The sequence below is a fragment of the Myxocyprinus asiaticus genome, chromosome 25 (assembly GCF_019703515.2).
Source record: "Myxocyprinus asiaticus isolate MX2 ecotype Aquarium Trade chromosome 25, UBuf_Myxa_2, whole genome shotgun sequence".
NCBI lineage: Eukaryota > Metazoa > Chordata > Actinopteri > Cypriniformes > Catostomidae > Myxocyprinus > Myxocyprinus asiaticus.
In genome coordinates this window covers 2,932,969-2,952,367 of record NC_059368.1, presented here as the reverse complement: position 1 = coordinate 2,952,367, position 19,399 = coordinate 2,932,969, and the positions used below count along the sequence as shown (strand labels likewise).

At 38.0% G+C, this 19,399-nt stretch overlaps 2 protein-coding genes across 3 annotated transcripts in view; one reads left to right on the top strand and one right to left on the bottom strand.

Moving 5' to 3' along the window:
- The window catches only part of LOC127416300 (RNA-binding protein 25-like), a 204,042-nt gene that overhangs the window by 16,615 nt on the left and 168,028 nt on the right, over positions 1–19,399 (bottom strand). The window contains exons 1-7 of one of the 2 annotated variants that reach the window (XM_051655569.1): positions 10,430–10,502; positions 9,718–9,842; positions 9,293–9,342; positions 2,597–2,767; positions 1,442–1,499; positions 1,147–1,313; positions 683–868 (exon numbers count right to left, since the gene is read on the bottom strand). In XM_051655569.1, the coding sequence (XP_051511529.1) occupies positions 683–868; positions 1,147–1,313; positions 1,442–1,499; positions 2,597–2,767; positions 9,293–9,342; positions 9,718–9,823 (738 nt within the window). In that variant the 5' untranslated portion in view covers positions 9,824–9,842; positions 10,430–10,502. Of the gene's footprint in view, positions 1–682; positions 869–1,146; positions 1,314–1,441; positions 1,500–2,596; positions 2,768–9,292; positions 9,343–9,717; positions 9,843–10,429; positions 10,503–19,399 lie in introns of those variants that run through there. The other variant, XM_051655570.1, reaches the window with a different exon arrangement.
- On the top strand, positions 13,044–19,304 carry LOC127416305 (heat shock protein HSP 90-beta-like). The gene is made up of 12 exons (XM_051655580.1): positions 13,044–13,172; positions 14,344–14,487; positions 14,750–14,956; positions 15,091–15,250; positions 15,341–15,474; positions 15,555–15,860; positions 16,280–16,445; positions 16,601–16,791; positions 16,882–17,029; positions 17,104–17,372; positions 17,956–18,289; positions 18,827–19,304. The coding sequence occupies exons 2-12, from the start codon at positions 14,344–14,346 to the stop codon at positions 18,940–18,942; spliced, it is 2,175 nt and encodes a 724-aa protein (XP_051511540.1). The 5' UTR covers positions 13,044–13,172; the 3' UTR covers positions 18,943–19,304.

Genomic DNA, 19,399 nt, shown 5'->3' with positions numbered 1-19,399 from the left:
AAATGCCTTATGCAACCCATTTTATTTCCAAAACCAAATATATTTAAAAAAAATAATAATTCAGGCAGGACTTGATTTTATTGATTGGGAATAAGTGACGTGCTATTATGTTTACATTACAAGTTATCACATTTTAATTAAAAACTACAAATAAAATTCTCTCCATTGGAATAATATGGATTGTTGAATTTTGCACAATAAGTCAATGTGAATAAAGTGGTGTCAGTTTTGATTTCATGTTGATTTTAAAGATAACATTAAATCAAAATTGACCCTGTGAAAATTCAGTTTCACTCGGAGAGTTGTCAAATTAGGGAAGTTAAAAGGATTGGGAAAGCTCTTTTTTTGTTTTCAGAACAGTTGCAAAGATTTTGCATGTGTAGCAGCAACTTGGGGGTTTCTAATTTTTATGTAACGCACAGAAAGATCACATGCTAATTACAGTCAAACTAATTATTTTAAGACTTCTGCATTTCAATTTCATAAAAAAATCCATCAAATTGAATTAAGCTTTAATAATAATAAAAATAATAATAATATTTAAGTTTAATTAAATGATATTACACAATTAAATTTAATGGAATTTTATGAAATTGAAATGCGTAAATCTTAAAAATAGGCTAAAATATTTTTTTGAGTTTACAGAGAAGCACAGGTCACGGCAAGAAAATCTAAAGCCAACCTCGTCCTTCCTGTCTCTCCTTTTTTTGCGACGGCTCGCCTCATCATCCTGTGATGATGCGCTGAGTTCACTTGAATATTCTCGGATCAGGCCGTCGATGGCGCCTTTCACGATTTGGTCCCGTTTCTTAGTTTCTTCATCCAGAACCTCCTCTTCCTCTTCACCAGCTTCCTCTGCCTTGCCGTTCTAACAGACACACAAAAGACATTTGTGTAATAATTTTTTTGGTGCAGAAATATTAATTTAAAACAATGGCACGAAGCCTTGAAGTGTATTTACCGCTTCACGTTTTTCCAAATTATTGAAATAAACAGAACAAACAAAACTGAGCATGTGCTCAGTACTACCAATTCAATAAAGACTAGTATTACCCTTTTTAATTTAAACATTAACTTGTTTCTGCAGTACCAGTACTGTTGACATCCCTAAATCAGGAGGTAATACGAGGTAACATTTTTACTCACTCCATTTTCACTGGCACTCTTTTTCTTTGCTTTCCACTCGTCCAGCTGTGCTTTTGTTTTGGCATCGACTTTGACCAACAGTTTCTTTTCTCCAACCTGCAGCTCATGTAGCAGCCGTAGAGCTCGGAGAGTAGATTCAGGCTCTTTATACTCACAGAAACCAAACGCTGAAAGAAAAGGTGAAAGAATGTCTGTGAGGAGCCAGAGAGACATATTATCCACATTATCAGTACAACTAAATAGGCTGACACGAAATGTGATCAGGTGTTATACGGATGTGTTTAACTGGTTTTACCTTGGAGTTTTCCTGAGGCGCCCTGAACTCGCTTCCAGCTTAAGACCAAACCACATTTCTGAAATAGAAGAGTTCAACATTAATATAAATCAAACTGGCAGTAACATGAATCAATAGTGGGTCAATTTTGAGATTAGAACAAAACATTTTGGATTAACTAATGGATTAAATTTAGCTGGATATTATTGAATATTCAAGATATATTTGTAATGATCTCTTCTGCTGATATAAAATATTAAAGTGCACCTATTATGGTTTTTAAATGTGCCTAATTTTGCTTTAAAGGTCTCATACAATAGATTTACATGCATCCAAGGTCAAAAAACACTTTAATTTGCTCATAATTTAAATTGCAGCATTAACTTTTTTTTCCAGGGTCAAAAACGACTCGTTCAATGATCCGTTCTAAAGGATTCATTCTAAACTCCTCCTTTCAGAGAGCCTACTCTGCTCTGATTGGTCAGATGTCCCAGTCTGTTGTGATTGGTCTACCGCTTAGTGTAGTGTTTGAGGGCGGGTCAAAGCTGTTCGTGAGCAGCCAATGAAGACCAGAGGTGGGTTTTTGTTACCAAATTTTGTAGGTTAGTACAGGAAGTAAGTCTGGAATTACTAACGACTCGTTTCAGGTGTTCAGAATCTGTTCTTTCTTTTGGGAGTCAATAACTCTTTGATTTTTGAAACTTTGCAGACTTCTTTACATTCACAAACAGCTATATAACACACTACATGAAAGTTAATATTTGAAAAAATATAATAGGTGCTCTTTAACTGCAAATATAACTATGGAGTTAAAGAGTGTTAAGACAGATGTTTTAAGAGTCTCTGATTTAAACTTCACTACCAAAAAATTGAGTTGGTAAGTAGAATTAATTTGCTTGAGTCAGTTTTGAATCTACTTGGCAATAATAGTTGAACATAAAATATTTAAGCCATTTCAAAAACATCAACAATTGTTTGTATTGCCCAGTCATTTTGCAATGTAAGGTTCTACCTTGCTGAAAGGGTTCTGATGCAACTTTTACATCACAAACTGTTACATTTCTGGGCATTTTGCGTATCCAAGACTTTTTGAGAAAACGTAAAAAAATCTAGTAAAATAGGAACGTGTTATTGGCAGAGATTTATGATATTATCAGGTCACTGCGTTATACTCACGGCCAGCAGCTGTCTGATGAGCATGTCAGAGGCTTTCTCAGAGATGTTCCCCACAAACACTGTGGTCGTGGGGCCGTTGCTATCATCATTCTCTTTTGCCCGAGTGGCCACGGTGTCCTTCCTGGGAGCAGCAATTTTACTGACCACAGGCATCGAGGTGGGAACAAGAACCTGATTAAGAAAGATTATTGTAATGTAAACCCACTGAATATATAACCAAGTGAGACTAGATGACCATACAAAGAGGTTTGTTTAAATCTTAAGATCAAGTTAATAACCAAGACATATTACCAACATAATATACTGTATATTCTGTATAACATGGTTCCATGAATCACTCGATTGTGATTGGTCAAACAGCTGTATTCTGCGGCCAAACATTTTTGAATAATGACAAACTGTAAATTTGTCTCAGTCAAACAATTTCCTTCACAGCTGTGCTTATTTTACATCTCACATCAGTCCGCACTCTCTTCATGAAATTCAGTATTTCATGTCCACTTATTTAGTGAGCAGATGTGTAGGGATGGGACGATACATCGATATTGATTTTACCCCTCCTGCGCCTCTTTTCTACATTGTTAACAGGGTTCGCATAAGGTTGAAGTGCTTAAAGTTCTTGAATTTAGCTTTTAGAAATATAAGTACTGGAACACCTGGAAAATCGCCTTGTTTAATTGAAAAGTGCTTGAGATTAAAATGGACCGTTTCTTCCGTGTAATGTGTGTCCATCCAAGATGAGATCCCGCACTCCACTTTCATTGAATAATATGTCTTTTAATATCCTTTTATGTTCTTTACAGTCAGATAAAAAAAGTTAATTATTATTATTATTTTTTTAAAAAAAAGACATTAAATCACGCATAGCACAAATGCGATAAAAAAAAAGACACTTTGCTCTTGCCGTTAATACACCGGAACACTACTCCTTGAACTCTTAAAGTGACAGTACCATTTTAGCACTTGTTATACAAAAGTATGTAAACTTAATGCTATTACTTGTAAATTGTACACACATTATTTCAAACATTGACAGGTCATATTCTTATATACACAATATCATGACATAATATTAATATATTGATAGAATGTAAAAAAATATATATATATATTTATATATATAAAATATACAAGTTAAAATGTGATAACAATGATGACAAAGTATTAAAAAAATAAAATAAACCATTTCCCCACCATTTTAGGACAGGTTCTGTTCAGTTCTATTGCTTGTTCTGCACCTGATCAGCCTGAATGTAGCCCACTATTTTTAAAGGCTTATTTGTTTGTGATCTTTTCACATAGAGAAAGGTATATGAAAAACTCTTATTTAAACCAGAGGCGGCACTAGGGAGGGGCTAGCGTGTGCTTCAGCCTCCCCAAGAAAGTCCATAGCACCCCCAGCAAATGTTTGTAACAGCCAGCAGATTATCTTCTGTATGAAGAAACATTTTCCCTGACAATATTTTAGCAATTATGTCACGTGTCCCGTATTTCTGTCACCTGTTTAGAATCAGAACTAGTGATGCCTGATTTACGAATGAAGTACTCATTTGAGTCGATTCCTTCAAAGAATAAGTCAAACGGTTTAGCAAAATGGTCCGAATTGTTCAGACAGCTCACACACTGTATCGTTTGGAGAGTTTCTCATTCCGTAAAACGGAAATGAAATAAATAGAAAGCAATCAAGTTGAATATTTACTGTCATGATACACAGAGCAGATGAGGAGGTAAACTTAATGGTTGAAACTTTACATTTACGTTTCACATTTACATTTATGCATTTGGCAGACACTTTTATCCAAAGCGACTTACAGTGCCCTTATTACAGGGACAATTCCCCTGGAGCAACCTGGAGTTAAGTGCCTTGCTCAAGAACACAATTGTGGTGGCTGTGGGGATTGAACCAACAACCTTCTGATTACCAGTTCAGTGCTTTAGTCCACTACGCCACCACCACTCCACTTTATTAAGCACACTCCAGCTGTATGTCTCACAACAACTCTCTCTCAGTAATGGTGGAGCAACCCCCATAACCTAGCAGCCCGGACCCTGCTTTATAACAACCAGAGCCCTTCTACTAAGGGGAGCCTGCAAAGTTAGCAAAAAAAGCTTAACATAGTGGTCCCACAGACATTCTTATGGCGGTTCACTGGCGAGGAGACAAGAGACAAAAATAATAAACTGCTTTTGTGAGGAAACAGCGTATAATGTAATGAACTGGGCACCTGTCCACTAATCTTCATGTTTTACACTCAACAATCCTATTGGAGTGAACAATGTGTGGAGTTCACTACAGTAAAAATGGCTGTTTTTTAAGAGAAGTCACGGACGATTTTGCGACATGTAGGTGTCGGTTTACGGCTCTCCCCGTTCATACGGTGACGGTGATATTTTGGCTCAAAACCTGCACTGTGCATCTTTCGTTTGACAGCGATGAATAATGTCTTTATCAAGTTCAACACCTGCATGTGCAGCTTTTGAACAACTCATGATGAAGCCATTTTTCCCAACCAAACAGGTATCAAAAAGTATCATTGCATGTTTTTTGTTTTTTTTAAATGTACACTGGAGTACTATGCTGTTTAGGGGCAGTGGTAGCTCAGCGGTTAAGGCTGTGGGTTACTGATCAGAAGGTTGGGGGTTCAAGCCCCAGCACCGCCAAGATGCCACTGTTGGGCTCTTGAGCAAGGCCCTTGACCCTATCTGCTCCAGGGGCGCTGTATCATGGCTGACCCTGCACTCTGACCCCAGCCTAGCTGGGATATGTGAAAAAGAAGAATTTCACTGTATATGTGCAAATGTATAATGTGTGATAAAAAAAATAAAAAATTATAATTAATTATAATTATGCACCACATTATTACCATCTGATACCATCACAATACCATGGTCCTGCCACAGCAAGCTATTTTTATTTTTTTGAAAGGTAGTTGATTTTAAGAAACTTTAACTAGTGATGGATGTGCTGGGTAAATAAGTCTTTTATCAATACTTGTAGCACGTAGTTACATTAATTGCCACATAAGAAATATACTTGTGAAAAGGTAAAAAGGCTTCTCCTAAAGTCACCAGAATTAAATGCTTTATTGCCGTTTTTGCCAAAAGTTTCTCCCGGCCCGGGGGAGCATGTCCCCAGACTCCCAATAAGGCTACACTGTTTTGCTGTACCTGTGCTTCAGACAGTACTGTAAAAAGCTGAAAACACCCCTGAAAGTGTGTTGCCTGTTTTACTGAGGCTGCAGCATAGAGATTTCACTTCTGTTGTCACCACGTGCAAACTGATATTAATAAAATCACCTGGCCATGCCGGATTTTGCACATATTTAGTGACCAAAGCTCAGCTCCCCCGTCAATGATTTAGCACCTTCTTCAGCACCAACAAACAAAATGATTTACACTATGAGCATTTACATTAAAGTAAATATAAAGTACTTTATTTTGATGAAAAATTATAATTTTGGTCATTTTAAAAAAAAACAAAAATAAACCCTTTTCTGTCATAGTTGGTAATTTAAGAGTTATTATACTGAATCATGAACCACATATATCGTATATAGAAATGAATTGTGAGAACCATATCGTCCCATCCCTACAGATGGGTAATAAACAGGAGAGGAGAAAAATTATACACACACATACAGTTGCAATTGAAATTATTCAACCCCCCCTAAAAAGTAAGGATTTACAAAAGTAAACTTTTCTGATGACCCAGAATTTTTCAACTTTACATCTATATCAGTTGAGTGACACATTCAAAGTCATAGTGTGAATATATAACCTAATATTTCTAATTAGCAGGATTTTTTTTAAATACAGCCATGTCATAATTATTCAACCCCTATTGCATGTAGCTGTTTCTTAAATATGTAAGACTACACAAGTAATTGTTTTAAAACTAAATTAAGTCATCAATCTGCAAATGCAATTAAAAATAAGATGTCTCAAAAGCTAATAGAGGAGATTATTTCATTACACAAGAAAGGTCATGGCTAAAAGTACACTTCCAAGGCACTTCACATTTCCAATAGACAAAGTTGGCAGTACCATTCACACATTTTTTAAATATGGTACAACAGCAACCTTCTTGGGGTGTGGAAGAAAGCAAAACTTCAAGGGAAATGTTGACTTGAATATTCCGGAATTAGGAAAGACCTGTGGAGTCCTGGAAGAAGGTTTTATAGACATATGACACTAAACTGAAAATGAGTTTTACACCCATGGGTCAGCAGTACATCTGGAGTAAGATGACAAGGTGATGACAAGAACGACATCATCCCCACAGTCAAGCATGGAGGTGGGTCAGTCCTGTTATGGGGGTGTTTTGCGGCTGCAGGAAACAGCAATCCTGACTATGTGACTGACACCATGAATTCTCTCAGGTATCAGGCCATTTTGGCATGAAAAATGTGATGCCTTCAGTGTGTAAATTGAAGCTCAGTGATCACTGGACTTTCCAGCAAGACAATAACACCAATGATACATCCAAGTTGTCCAAAATCTGGTTCAGGGATAGGTCGTGGAATGTCCTTAAATGGCCCTTTCAGTCCATCATTAAAATCCCATTGCAAACCTTTGTTGGGATTTCAAGGAAGCAGTGGCAGCACAGAAACCAAAGAATGTCAATGAGCTGGAAGCTTTTGCTCATGAGAAATGTGTAAAAATTCTAATAGAGAGGTGTCCGAAGCCTGAGAACACTTACCTGAAACATTTATTTGCTGTTATTAAGGATAAAGGATGCTCCACAAATGATTGACTTTGGGGGCTGAATATTTTTGACATGACATTTGTGGAGAGAATTTGTTATTTTTTATTTTAAAATGTGGGTAAACTGAACTCTTTGTTCTCAAAGTCACTCAAATGTGTATTAAAAACTTACTTTGACTGTTTACTGAGATTTTAGTTGATGTGTTTTAATTCACATCACCAGAATGTATTGCTTGTCAGGGGGGTTGAATAATTTTGATTGCAACTGTGTATATATACAGGTGCATCTCAATAAATTAGAATGTCGTGGAAAAGTTCATTTATTTCAGTAATTCAACTCAAATTGTGAAACTCGTGTATTAAATAAATTCAATGCACACAGACTGAAGTAGTTTAAGTCTTTGGTTCTTTTAATTGTGATGATTTTGGCAATTCACTATCTCAAAAAATTAGAATATTTTGACATGCCAATCAGCTAATCAACTCAAAACACCTGCAAAGGTTTCCTGAGCCTTCAAAATGGTCTCTCAGTTTGGTTCACTAGGCTACACAATCATGGGGAAGACTGCTGATCTGACAGTTGTCCAGAAGACAATCATTGACACCCTTCACAAGGAGGGTAAGCCACAAACATTCATTGCCAAAGAAGCTGGCTGTTCACAGAGTGCTGTATCCAAGCATGTTAACAGAAAGTTGAGTGGAAGGAAAAAGCGTGGAAGATAAAGATGCACAACCAACCGAGAGAACCGCAGCCTTATGAGAATTGTCCAGCAAAATCGATTCAAGAATTTGGGTGAACTTCACAAGGAATGGACTGAGGCTGGGGTCAAGGCATCAAGAGCCACCACACACAGACGTGTCAAGGAATTTGGCTACAGTTGTCGTATTCCTCTTGTTAAGCCACTCCTGAACCACAGACAACGTCAGAGGCGTCTTACCTGGGCTAAGGAGAAGAAGAACTGGACTGTTGCCCAGTGTTCCAAAGTCCTCTTTTCAGATGAGAGCAAGTTTTGTATTTCATTTGGAAACCAAGGTCCTAGAGTCTGGAGGAAGGGTGGAGAAGCTCATAGCCCAAGTTGCTTGAAGTCCAGTGTTAAGTTTCCACAGTCTGTGATGATTTGGGGTGCAATGTCATCTGCTGGTGTTGGTCCATTGTGTTTTTTGAAAACCAAAGTCACTGCACCCGTTTACCAAGAAATGTTGGAGCACTTCATGCTTCCTTCTGCTGACCAGCTTTTTAAAGATGATGATTTCATTTTCCAGCAGGATTTGGAACCTGCCCACACTGCCAAAAGCACCAAAAGTTGGTTAAATGACCATGGTGTTGGTGTGCTTGACTGGCCAGCAAACTCACCAGACCTGAACCCCATAGAGAATCTATGAGGTATTGTCAAGAGGAAAATGAGAAACAAGAGACCAAAAAATGCAGATGAGCTGAAGGCCACTGTCAAAGAAACCTGGGCTTCCATACCACCTCAGCAGTGCCACAAACTGATCACCTCCATGCCACGCCGAATTGAGGCAGTGATTAAAGCAAAAGGAGCCCCTACCAAGTATTGAGTACATATACAGTAAATGAACATACTTTCCAGAAGGCCAACAATTCACTAAAAATGCTTTTTTTATTGGTCTTATGATGTATTCTAATTTTTTGAGATAGTGAATTGGTGGGTTTTTGTTAAATGTGAGCCAAAATCATCACAATTAAAAGAACCAAAGACTTAAACTACTTCAGTCTGTGTGCATTGAATTTATTTAATACACGAGTTTCACAATTTGAGTTGAATTACTGAAATAAATGAACTTTTCCACGACATTCTAATTTATTGAGATGCACCTGTATATATATATATATATATACACACACACACACACACACACACACACACACACATGCATACATACACAGTATATATTACCCTGTCAGAGTTTATGACTGGCTGACTCAATATTATAATTTACTTATTTAAGTTTTAAAGTGAGGAAGCTTACCGTAGGGGCTGATGTCATGATCCCCATGTGGACTGGAATCATTGGAGTCCCTGGAAACAAATTTACAATGCCACAACACTGAATCCTAATCTGAAATACTGAATATATTTCAGAAGTACTGAATCTTTTAAAACACAAGCATGTTCCACGTAACATTGTGTTTATGTGGTGCACAGAGAATCAGTGGCAAAAAATGCAATTCAACAGAACAGAATCTAGATATTTACTCCAATTTAACATGTAGAACAGTTCACCCATTGAAATGATTAAATAATGTTACATTTTAACAACTGTCCAAATGGTCTCCGAAACATTTTAACAACCATCAGCTAACTTGACAGCTTGTATTCAGATAGCATAACCAACCACTACGGAGCATGTTTAGTGTAAAGGCCAGGTTTATTTATGTAGGTTATCCTGATCACCTGGAGGCATTGATGGTGGAAATCCAGCAAACTGTGGAGGAGGGATTCCTGGAGGCATCGTTGGGATGCCTATCTGTGGCCGGGGCAGATGAGGAGGGAATGACATCTTGGGGCAGAACACCCACCTTAAACAGAAGAGAAACACATAACATCAACATAACGCTACATTATCACCATTAAAACATTAGATAAGACAAATATGAAAGGTCTTTCAAGTGCCATGAAATCAACTAAAAGATCTGAAATCAAACTGAAATAAACTAAAGACTTCAACCAGTTTCCTGACCAGAAATCAACTTGAAAAGTGCTTAATGGACTAAAATGAATCCTGAAAGACCTAAAAGATCTCAAATCACACTGAAAGGCCGAAATCACATTTCTTTAATGGTCAATGTCTCAACAATGCGGCTACTATTTAAGGTTCATTAACCACATTGGTAGGTGTATGACAACTAGCCCGTTTAAACACATAAATGATATTCCTTCGGTGACATTTAATGGGTTTAAACCGTTCAATAAAGCCGGTTTGTAGGAAAATAGCAGCGGGGATGATTTCAGTCAGTCCGGACAGCAGCTAGCCGCGAGCTAACGCTATAAAACCGGCTTTATTTTAAGCTCTCCCGCTGGTCAACGCGCTTTAATCAAAGCCTTATATGATTAAATTAAATCTAAACTCAAAATTAAAACTAACAGATTAATAGATTGTACTCACACAAACCAAATCGATAACAACTCGCTTCTCACGCAAAGTTCACCGAGAAACCGGCCCTGCAGCTTCCGGTGAAAATGGGAAAACGGGCAAAATAAAAGACCTCTAATTATTTAAAAATAAAAAAGGCGGTATTAATGCAAATTAAATAAAGTGAAAATATATAAATAAAATTTTGAATGCGTAAAATCGCCTCTTCTACATTTTATTTTCATATTCTATTTGAAATGTCAATTTGTTGATAATTAAAAATGCTCACAAAGGCTGTCATAAAATTAAATATAAAATACATCTTTAAAACGACTCTGAATGGAAGGGTTCACAAAGTCAAAATTGGCAAATTATAATAATTAAAACAAATAAGAACAAGAGCCTAAAGCAATTACTAAATTGCTACTTTTATTTAGTTCCTCTTCATTTAATTGTAATAATTCGTTTGTAGTTTACTATTTATTTATTTTTTCATAATAAATGTTTTGCCGAAATATCCTTTTTTTTTTTCTAGTCCACAAATTATGTTCCTATAAATTATTATTGTAGACTACTGCCCTTTGTGTAAACTAATGAAGCATAAAAACATAGCATTAAATGTCCCACTCAGCAGAATTATTACTTCCATTCAGTGCATTTATTTAATTTTTACCATGTGCGTATGAATATGGACAACGCAAAGAAAATGCTCAATTTAAATTAAAAATAAATTAATTTCTGGGTGAATCCAAACTCCCGGGAGGCTGTTTCCAGTCGTGACAGTGCAGCTCCTATCTACTTGAATGGGGGAACACCGAAATCTCAAAAACGGTTGGCCATGATTACGATTAAATAAATTATTTTAAATAAGCAGTAAAGTCAAACAACACAGTTATTATAAATTGTGCTCCTTTACCTCAGATTACGCTGAAAAACGCAATTTTACCGGTTTGTTTGGCTAATGCGCATGCGTATTCTCGAGTTGATTGACAGGCGATGTCTTTATCTAAAAGGTGATTGGCTCTTTAACCTGTAAGGCGGGACTTTCTTTCTACATCCGTTGACCGTTGGGCGTTAGAGCGTCTTGTTTGAGCGTTCCAATTTCTCCCAGATTCATAATAAATTCAGAATAAATTATATTTTGCCAAACTAAATGATAACATATAATTTTCATGATAACAGATTTGTGTCCCTTTGATTTTAGGGTAAAATATGAGCAACGTCGCTTTATCCTTTTACGCTTCAAGCTGCATGTGATTGACAGGTGACGTCATCGAAGGTGGGACGTTCATGGAAAGTGCTGGAAAAAGACAAAGTACTACTAGTCCTAATTCCTCATGTTCTTCCGACATAAAACTTAGTACTATCCAAAATGCACTGTTTTATGAATTTATTTAATCGTATTCCATGATATTACTACTATTTTACATCTACTTTTGTCAAACATTAATTTGACACGGTTTAAACGAAATATATATCCCTTCATGTAGTGAAGCACACATTTTGCGCCCATCTTTCCAACTGTTTTCTGATTTAATAACAATTTCATGGTCTTTGTCTGATGTTCTAATATTTGTTTGTGTCTATGGAAGTCTTAAATTGTAAGATTACCACAAAGAGACATATAACAATTTCTAGCGTTTATTTCTCATGACGCGCATTAAAAGTATTGAACTTTGTGTATTACTGCACTGCGCGGTGGGCGTATGGAGTTATATATGTGCCACAATTCTGCACGTGCAAAATTATATTTTGAGCGCACAAAAATGCTTTGCGCGTGCAAATTGAAACTGAGTGCACAAAAAGTTATTTTGCACGCGCTAGATGATATTTTGAGTGGCAAAAAAAATTTCTGCATGCACAAATATTTTGAGTGCAAAAATTTATTCCTGCATGCGTAAGATGATATTTTGAGTGCAAAAGAAATTCTGCATGCGCAAGATATTTTGAATACAATTTTTTTTTCTGCACGCATAAGATGATATTTTGAGCACACAAAAAATATTCTGCACTCGCAAGATGAAATTGAGTGCACAAAAAGTTATTTTGCACATGCAAGATGATATTTTGAGTGCAAAAACATTTTTCTGCACGCACAAGATGATATTTTGAGCGAACAAAATGTTTTGCACGTGCAAGATGAAACTGAGCACACAAAAAGTTATTTTGCATGTATAAGATGATATTTTAAGTACCCAAAACATTTCTGCACGCGCAAGATGATATTTTAAGAACACAAAAAATATTTTGCACTCGCAAGATGATATTTTGAGTGCAAAAAATTATTTTGCACATGCAAGATAATATTCTGAGTGCAAACATGTGTTTTTTGCAAGCGCAAGATGATATTGAGCGCACAAAGTTATTTTGCATGTGCTTTGACTTTTAAAAGTTTTAGTTTTATTTTCTTACAAAAGCAAATTTATTATAAAAATAAAATTTTACGCTTTGAAAAGTTTATTTGAATGTGAATTTGCTCAGAATTCGTACATTTTGCTTTCTCCTCCTACCCACTCTGCGTGCAAAATACCTTTTTGCATGCTCAAAATATCATCTTGCACACGCAGAAATGTTTTGTGCGCTCAAAATATAATTTTGGCACAGGTATAACTCCATATGGGCGCGGATTAATACAACCGCACACATTCAAAGGCGGAGTATAAAGAAAAGAGCCGCGCACGCGAGGTTGTGTCCTCTGTTTCCTTGAGGATTAGTGTTGGGGAGATTAGCTGTCTTTGGCGATTAAATTATTAGAAAATCAACGAATCTAACCAAGGTGGGTAACTGATTTTAACCTAAAATTACTCCATATGTTGTTATTAATTAAACGAAACCAATAGACGTGGGTTAAAACTAACAGATCATCATTTATTTCATCTAATGTTTGTCGGTTTTGTAATGATGCAGACGCCGGTGTAGTCACTTATCTCAGGCCTGTAGAAACACACCGCTTAGTCTTTAGTGTAACGGTCAGCGGTTTTTTATTTAAGTTGTCTGTTCGAGTGCAAACCTACTATGGAAGTGTGAATCAAACAGCTTTTAGACAATTAACTTATACTAATGCGATTTGTAGAAATTGCGGCACTAAAACACGTGTTGAGCTCATTGTCCTTCTGCGCCACGTTCTTCCGCATCCGGGTCTTTTATAGACGAAATGCACGACAACATAATTTTAAAGATGCAGGCAGTAATTTTTTACTCATTTAAAAAGTTTAACTCAAAGACATGAATTGTAATTTTGCAGTGTATATATAGGAAATCATGAGCACTCGCATTGAAATGAAGACTCCAGTCATATCAGTAACGTTATATAAGCTGTTATAATACATGGAGAGGGTCCGCACATGGGGGCGGCCATGTTAGAATCACATAACCAGCCGAATTGTACTCGCTTAATCTCCTTAACCGTCCTGTTATTTGACATTTTCACTCATTGATTAAAGTAATCATGACTTGATTGTGGATACTACGTTTCTACAATGGCATCTGAAACTGAAAACTATTAAATGATGCTGCATCCACACTGCTAGGTGTCAGTGTAAGTCAAAGATGACAAAGACAGAAGTTACTGAGTGCACCTTTTAATTTACCTTTTTGTAAACTGATTTAGTACAATCAGTTTAACTTGCCTACTCTGTCCAAATTGAACAGATTATTGATATCTGGCATTCAAAATGTCTGTTTGTTGGTTTTTCAGGGCCCGTACTTTTATTTTTTGAGGGGTGCAATTTGATCTTTAGGGTGGGTGGGTGGTTGTTTCTTCATTGGACTGGGAAGGGGGTGTCAAGTTTCTGAAGGGCAAAAGGAAAATCTATGGGGGGCAATGCCCCCAACATCTCCCTTATTCAGATTAGTAAATTAATATGGGTTTTATGTGTCCCCCCCAATCTTGAGCATCGTGTACACTAAAAATCAATGCTTAACATCACCCTAATCCATTTCTTCAGATGCCTGAAGAAATGCGCCAAGAGGAGGAGGCCGAGACCTTTGCCTTCCAGGCAGAGATCGCCCAGCTGATGTCTCTCATTATCAACACCTTCTACTCCAACAAAGAGATCTTCCTCAGGGAGCTCATCTCCAACGCCTCTGACGTAAGACCCACAACTATGAGATTAAATTTGATTCTCTAACGAGTACAGATTCTATACTTTGTGACATTTTATTTATAAATCTGCTATAATTTCATCATGGGTGAGGTTATGGGCATAGACATGGAATAAGGGTGTAGAATGGTGATTTGGTATGAAACGGGAATCCCATAAAAGTGCAAAAATGATTAATCTGATTAAATTGTTTCCAGTGCTAGCTTAGTACTTCTATCATATTTTTGATATTGATTATTTTACTTCACAGGCTCTCGACAAAATCAGATATGAAAGTTTGACTGATCCCACCAAACTGGACAATGGAAAGGACCTGAAGATCGACATTATCCCCAATGTTAATGAACGCACTCTTACCATTATCGACACTGGTATCGGAATGACCAAAGCCGATCTTATCAATAACCTGGGTACCATCGCAAAGTCCGGGACAAAGGCCTTCATGGAGGCTCTTCAGGTGACTTTATTTGTAATATATATATATATATATATATCACTGAAATGCTGGGTTATTAAAATGGGTGTTTCAAATAAAGCACAGTTTTCCTCAATTTATTACAGCTCTTTACAGTAACTGTCTTCTGTTTTTAGGCTGGTGCAGACATCTCCATGATTGGTCAGTTTGGAGTGGGCTTCTACTCCGCCTACCTGGTTGCTGAGAAGGTCACCGTCATCACCAAGAACAATGATGACGAGCAGTATGTCTGGGAGTCGTCTGCTGGTGGCTCTTTCACAGTCAAGGTTGATCACGGTATGTTCTGTTTGTTACCCGTCTAACCTAAAGGCATAAATGCAACATTTTAAGGGGTCAGTGGTGTTCATGCAACTGTCGATTATCCAGATGAGCCTATCGGCCGTGGAACCAAAGTCATTCTTCACCTGAAAGAAGATCAAACGGAGTACATTGAGGAAAAGAGGGTGAAGGAGGTGGTCAAGAAGCACTCTCAGTTCATTGGATACCCAATCACTCTCTTTGTAAGTGGGATTACTGTTACTATTGCTCATGCTTTGGGTTAGAAAATGTAACAAACCTCCACTCAATCGTTCTCGCACAGGTGGAGAAAGAACGCGACAAGGAGATCAGTGATGATGAGGCAGAGGAGGAGAAACCTGAGAAGGAGGAAAAGGAGGAAGGTGAAGACAAGCCCAAGATTGAGGATGTGGGCTCAGATGATGAAGAGGACTCCAAAGACAAGGACAAGAAGAAGAAAAAGAAGATCAAGGAGAAGTACATCGACCAGGAGGAGCTGAACAAGACCAAGCCCATCTGGACCAGGAACCCTGATGACATCTCCAATGAGGAGTACGGAGAGTTCTACAAGAGCTTGACCAACGACTGGGAAGAGCACCTGGCTGTCAAGGTAACGTATTGGTGGACATGCGAAGCCCCCTGCTCACTAACTATGAAATCAAAGAACAAACAGGTGTGATGTTATTTTAGAACTGGCCAAAAAGGTGTTTGAGTTAGTTTCGGTGGTTCATAACAGCTCACCAGCGCAGACTATCAAGAAAACTTCATACCGGCTACTAAACTCCTTACTGCCATTTGTCAGCATCATTGGTAGGCGTGACCTGGAGCTACTTTGAAGCCTGTTCAGTCAGTTAAGAACAGTCAACATGAACACACCGGCATGCAGAGTTAGTAGTGAGCTGGTGCAAACACATCTACATCCGTTTAGAAATTTTTACCTCTGAGCAAAGAACAAAGAAGCACTTTGCCATGAGTGTGCCCAGTGCCTTAATGGAGAATCGACCTGAAATTTGTTTTTATGTCCTACAGCATTTCTCCGTGGAAGGTCAGCTGGAGTTCCGGGCTCTGCTCTTTATCCCTCGCCGTGCCCCTTTCGACCTCTTCGAAAATAAGAAGAAGAAGAATAACATTAAGCTATACGTCAGAAGGGTCTTCATCATGGACAGCTGTGAGGATCTCATCCCAGAGTATCTCAGTAAGTATCTTTGTGCCTGTAACATCTTGTCCTCAGTCTTCAAGTTGTGCATCGAATCAGACGTGACGGGCTTTTTGAAACCTCAAGGGATGCATTGATATAGAAAATGTGGTTCTAATGTTAATTGCTTTCACTCTGGACGCTGTCACTTGCAGACTTTATTCGTGGTGTTGTGGACTCTGAGGATCTGCCTCTGAACATCTCCAGAGAGATGCTCCAACAGAGCAAGATTCTAAAAGTCATCCGCAAGAACATCGTTAAGAAGTGCCTGGAACTCTTCGCTGAGCTTGCGGAGGACAAGGACAACTACAATAAGTTATATGATGCGTTCTCCAAGAATCTGAAAGTATGTTATGTCATGCAAGTTGAGAGCATTGTAAATGTATCATGTTATCTAGATTGCCAAGCATGTTAACAACGTTAATCTGTTCTCTAGCTCGGCATCCATGAGGACTCTCAGAACCGCAAGAAGCTGTCGGAACTGCTGCGTTACCAAAGCTCGCAGTCCGGTGACGAGATGACCTCCCTCACAGAATATGTCAGCCGTATGAAGGAAAACCAGAAGTCCATCTACTACATCACTGGTAAGAGGCTTCAGGATCAATCAACCATTTGCCAAGAGTCCGATAAATAAGCAACTAATGAGTCTGTTCACCAGGTGAGAGCAAAGACCAGGTTGCTCACTCTGCTTTCGTGGAGCGTGTGTGCAAGAGAGGTTTTGAGGTGTTGTACATGACCGAGCCCATTGACGAGTACTGCATACAGCAGCTGAAGGACTTTGACGGCAAGACTCTTGTGTCCGTCACCAAGGAGGGGCTGGAGCTTCCTGAGGATGAGGAGGAGAAGAAAAAGATGGAGGAAGACAAGGCCAAGTTTGAAAACCTCTGCAAGCTCATGAAGGAGATTCTGGACAAGAAAGTAGAAAAGGTGTGTTAACGAGTCGTCTACCAAAGTGCCAAACCAAAAGTGAATTAAGTGGGAAAAGAACCCAGTTCTCTTTGCGTTTGTGTTGTACCTTGCATTAAAAGTGGACTGCTCTTTTGATCTATTTTTGCTGTAATGAGCGCAGTCCACATGACTAATTTAAATTGCACAATGGTTAAAGCAATTGCCTGTAGACTATGTGTGGTTCACTTTTGAGGGTTTGGAGTTTAGATTTCACATGAATCCCACATTTTTAGAAACCACTCTTACACCTGAAGTAGCCAAATTAGCCTTCAACCCAAATTGATCAGTCATTAATTCTAAACTTTGTTATAAACAGGATTCCTAATCAAACAAGTTGTACAGATGGTGAGTTTGAAAGGCTGGTTTTTGTGCCCTGGTTTTGTCTGATGTGTATTAAAAGAAAAGAGAGATTTCTGACCTGCTAACATACCTGTTCCTCATTTTACTAAATGCATTTGTGTTGAATGCACCCCTAACATGTGTTGTGCTCTAATGGTGAATGAGCAGCTATGACCTCATAAGAGAGAAACAAAACTAATGCTGATTTCCCTCATCTCTCCAGGTGACTGTATCAAACAGGCTGGTTTCCTCACCCTGTTGTATCGTGACAAGTACTTACGGTTGGACGGCCAACATGGAGAGAATCATGAAGGCCCAGGCCCTGAGGGACAACTCCACCATGGGCTACATGATGGCCAAGAAGCACCTGGAGATCAACCCTGACCATCCCATCATGGAGACCTTGAGACAGAAGGCTGATGCAGATAAAAACGACAAAGCCGTGAAGGATCTGGTCATTCTCTTGTTTGAGACCGCTCTGCTGTCCTCTGGATTTTCATTGGATGATCCTCAGACGCACTCCAACCGCATCTACAGAATGATCAAACTGGGACTGGGTGAGATTTCCGACAAATCAAATGCCTTTAAATGGATTGACGAATGTGATCGCATTTTATCAAATAACAATTACGACATTCACTTAAGAATTTAATCAATTTTATTTCCTTAATGGCCAAATTACAATTTCCCCAAAGACTCCGGAATCGTTTTGCAATCTCTGACTGCCGATTCAAGAGAATGAACCAATGCTTTTAATAATCTCACTTGAGTTTTGTTTTTAGTTGACTACTTGAATGGACCATTTGAACCAATTCAATTAATCATTGAATCATTTTTGAATTGATTTGTTTGAAATCTCAAAGTGCAATGTTTACAGTAAAAATATGTAGGTAAATGGTTCTAAACGGCAATGTTTTTTTTTTAATCATCTGTATCCACTAAATTTGTTCATCTTGGTATATACGATGTGGAAACATTGAGCCATTTCAGAGCAAATGCATGAGTTTTGAGCGTGCCAATGTTCAAAAAGCTGACTAAATATTGAATGCATATTTGGCTGTATTGCTCTTAATGTTTTGTTTTATCTGGTTTAGGTATTGATGAGGATGAAGACGTGCCTGTTGAGGAGCCGAGCTCTGTCCCTGTTTCTGAAGACATACCCCCTCTTGAAGGAGATGATGACGCCTCTCGCATGGAGGAAGTCGATTAAACCCTGCTGTCAAATTCCACCTATAGTTTTCCTTAATCATTCCATAACATCCTGTCATTTCCTCTTTGACCTGTAGAAGGTTAACTTGGTCTCAGAAGTGATTCAAAAGAATCATTTGTGTAACTTGTACCATCAACTTTTGCTCTGTTTTGAGCCATAATGTACTTTGTTTTTTTAAGTAATGAAGTGTTAATGGGTTGCTGCAGTATCGTCTGAGCACAATAAGCACTGTGTTTCACTGCTGTTAGCTGTGCTGGATTGAATAGAGCATGATTTCTTTCTGCATGGAAGGAAAGACTTTTGCCTGTGTACAGGCATGTTTTGTCTTGTTTCAGAAATTAAAACACCTGGTGAAACCTGAATTTGGGTGCTGTCTGTCTTAAGTTTCTTGTTCAGTTTGACCGTTTTGTAAGTCTGTTTTGAGTTACATTTAATCTGTTAGAAATCTAGTTTGAAA

Bases quoted from the DNA above. Each gene is read 5' to 3' on its own strand.
- LOC127416305 (XM_051655580.1), top strand. From the start codon at position 14,344: ATGCCTGAAGAAATGCGCCAAGAGGAGGAGGCCGAGACCTTTGCCTTC. The intron at 14,957-15,090 runs GTGACTTTATTT...TTCTGTTTTTAG, and splicing joins CCTTCATGGAGGCTCTTCAG to GCTGGTGCAGACATCTCCAT. The intron at 16,792-16,881 runs GTATGTTATGTC...TCTGTTCTCTAG, and splicing joins CGTTCTCCAAGAATCTGAAA to CTCGGCATCCATGAGGACTC.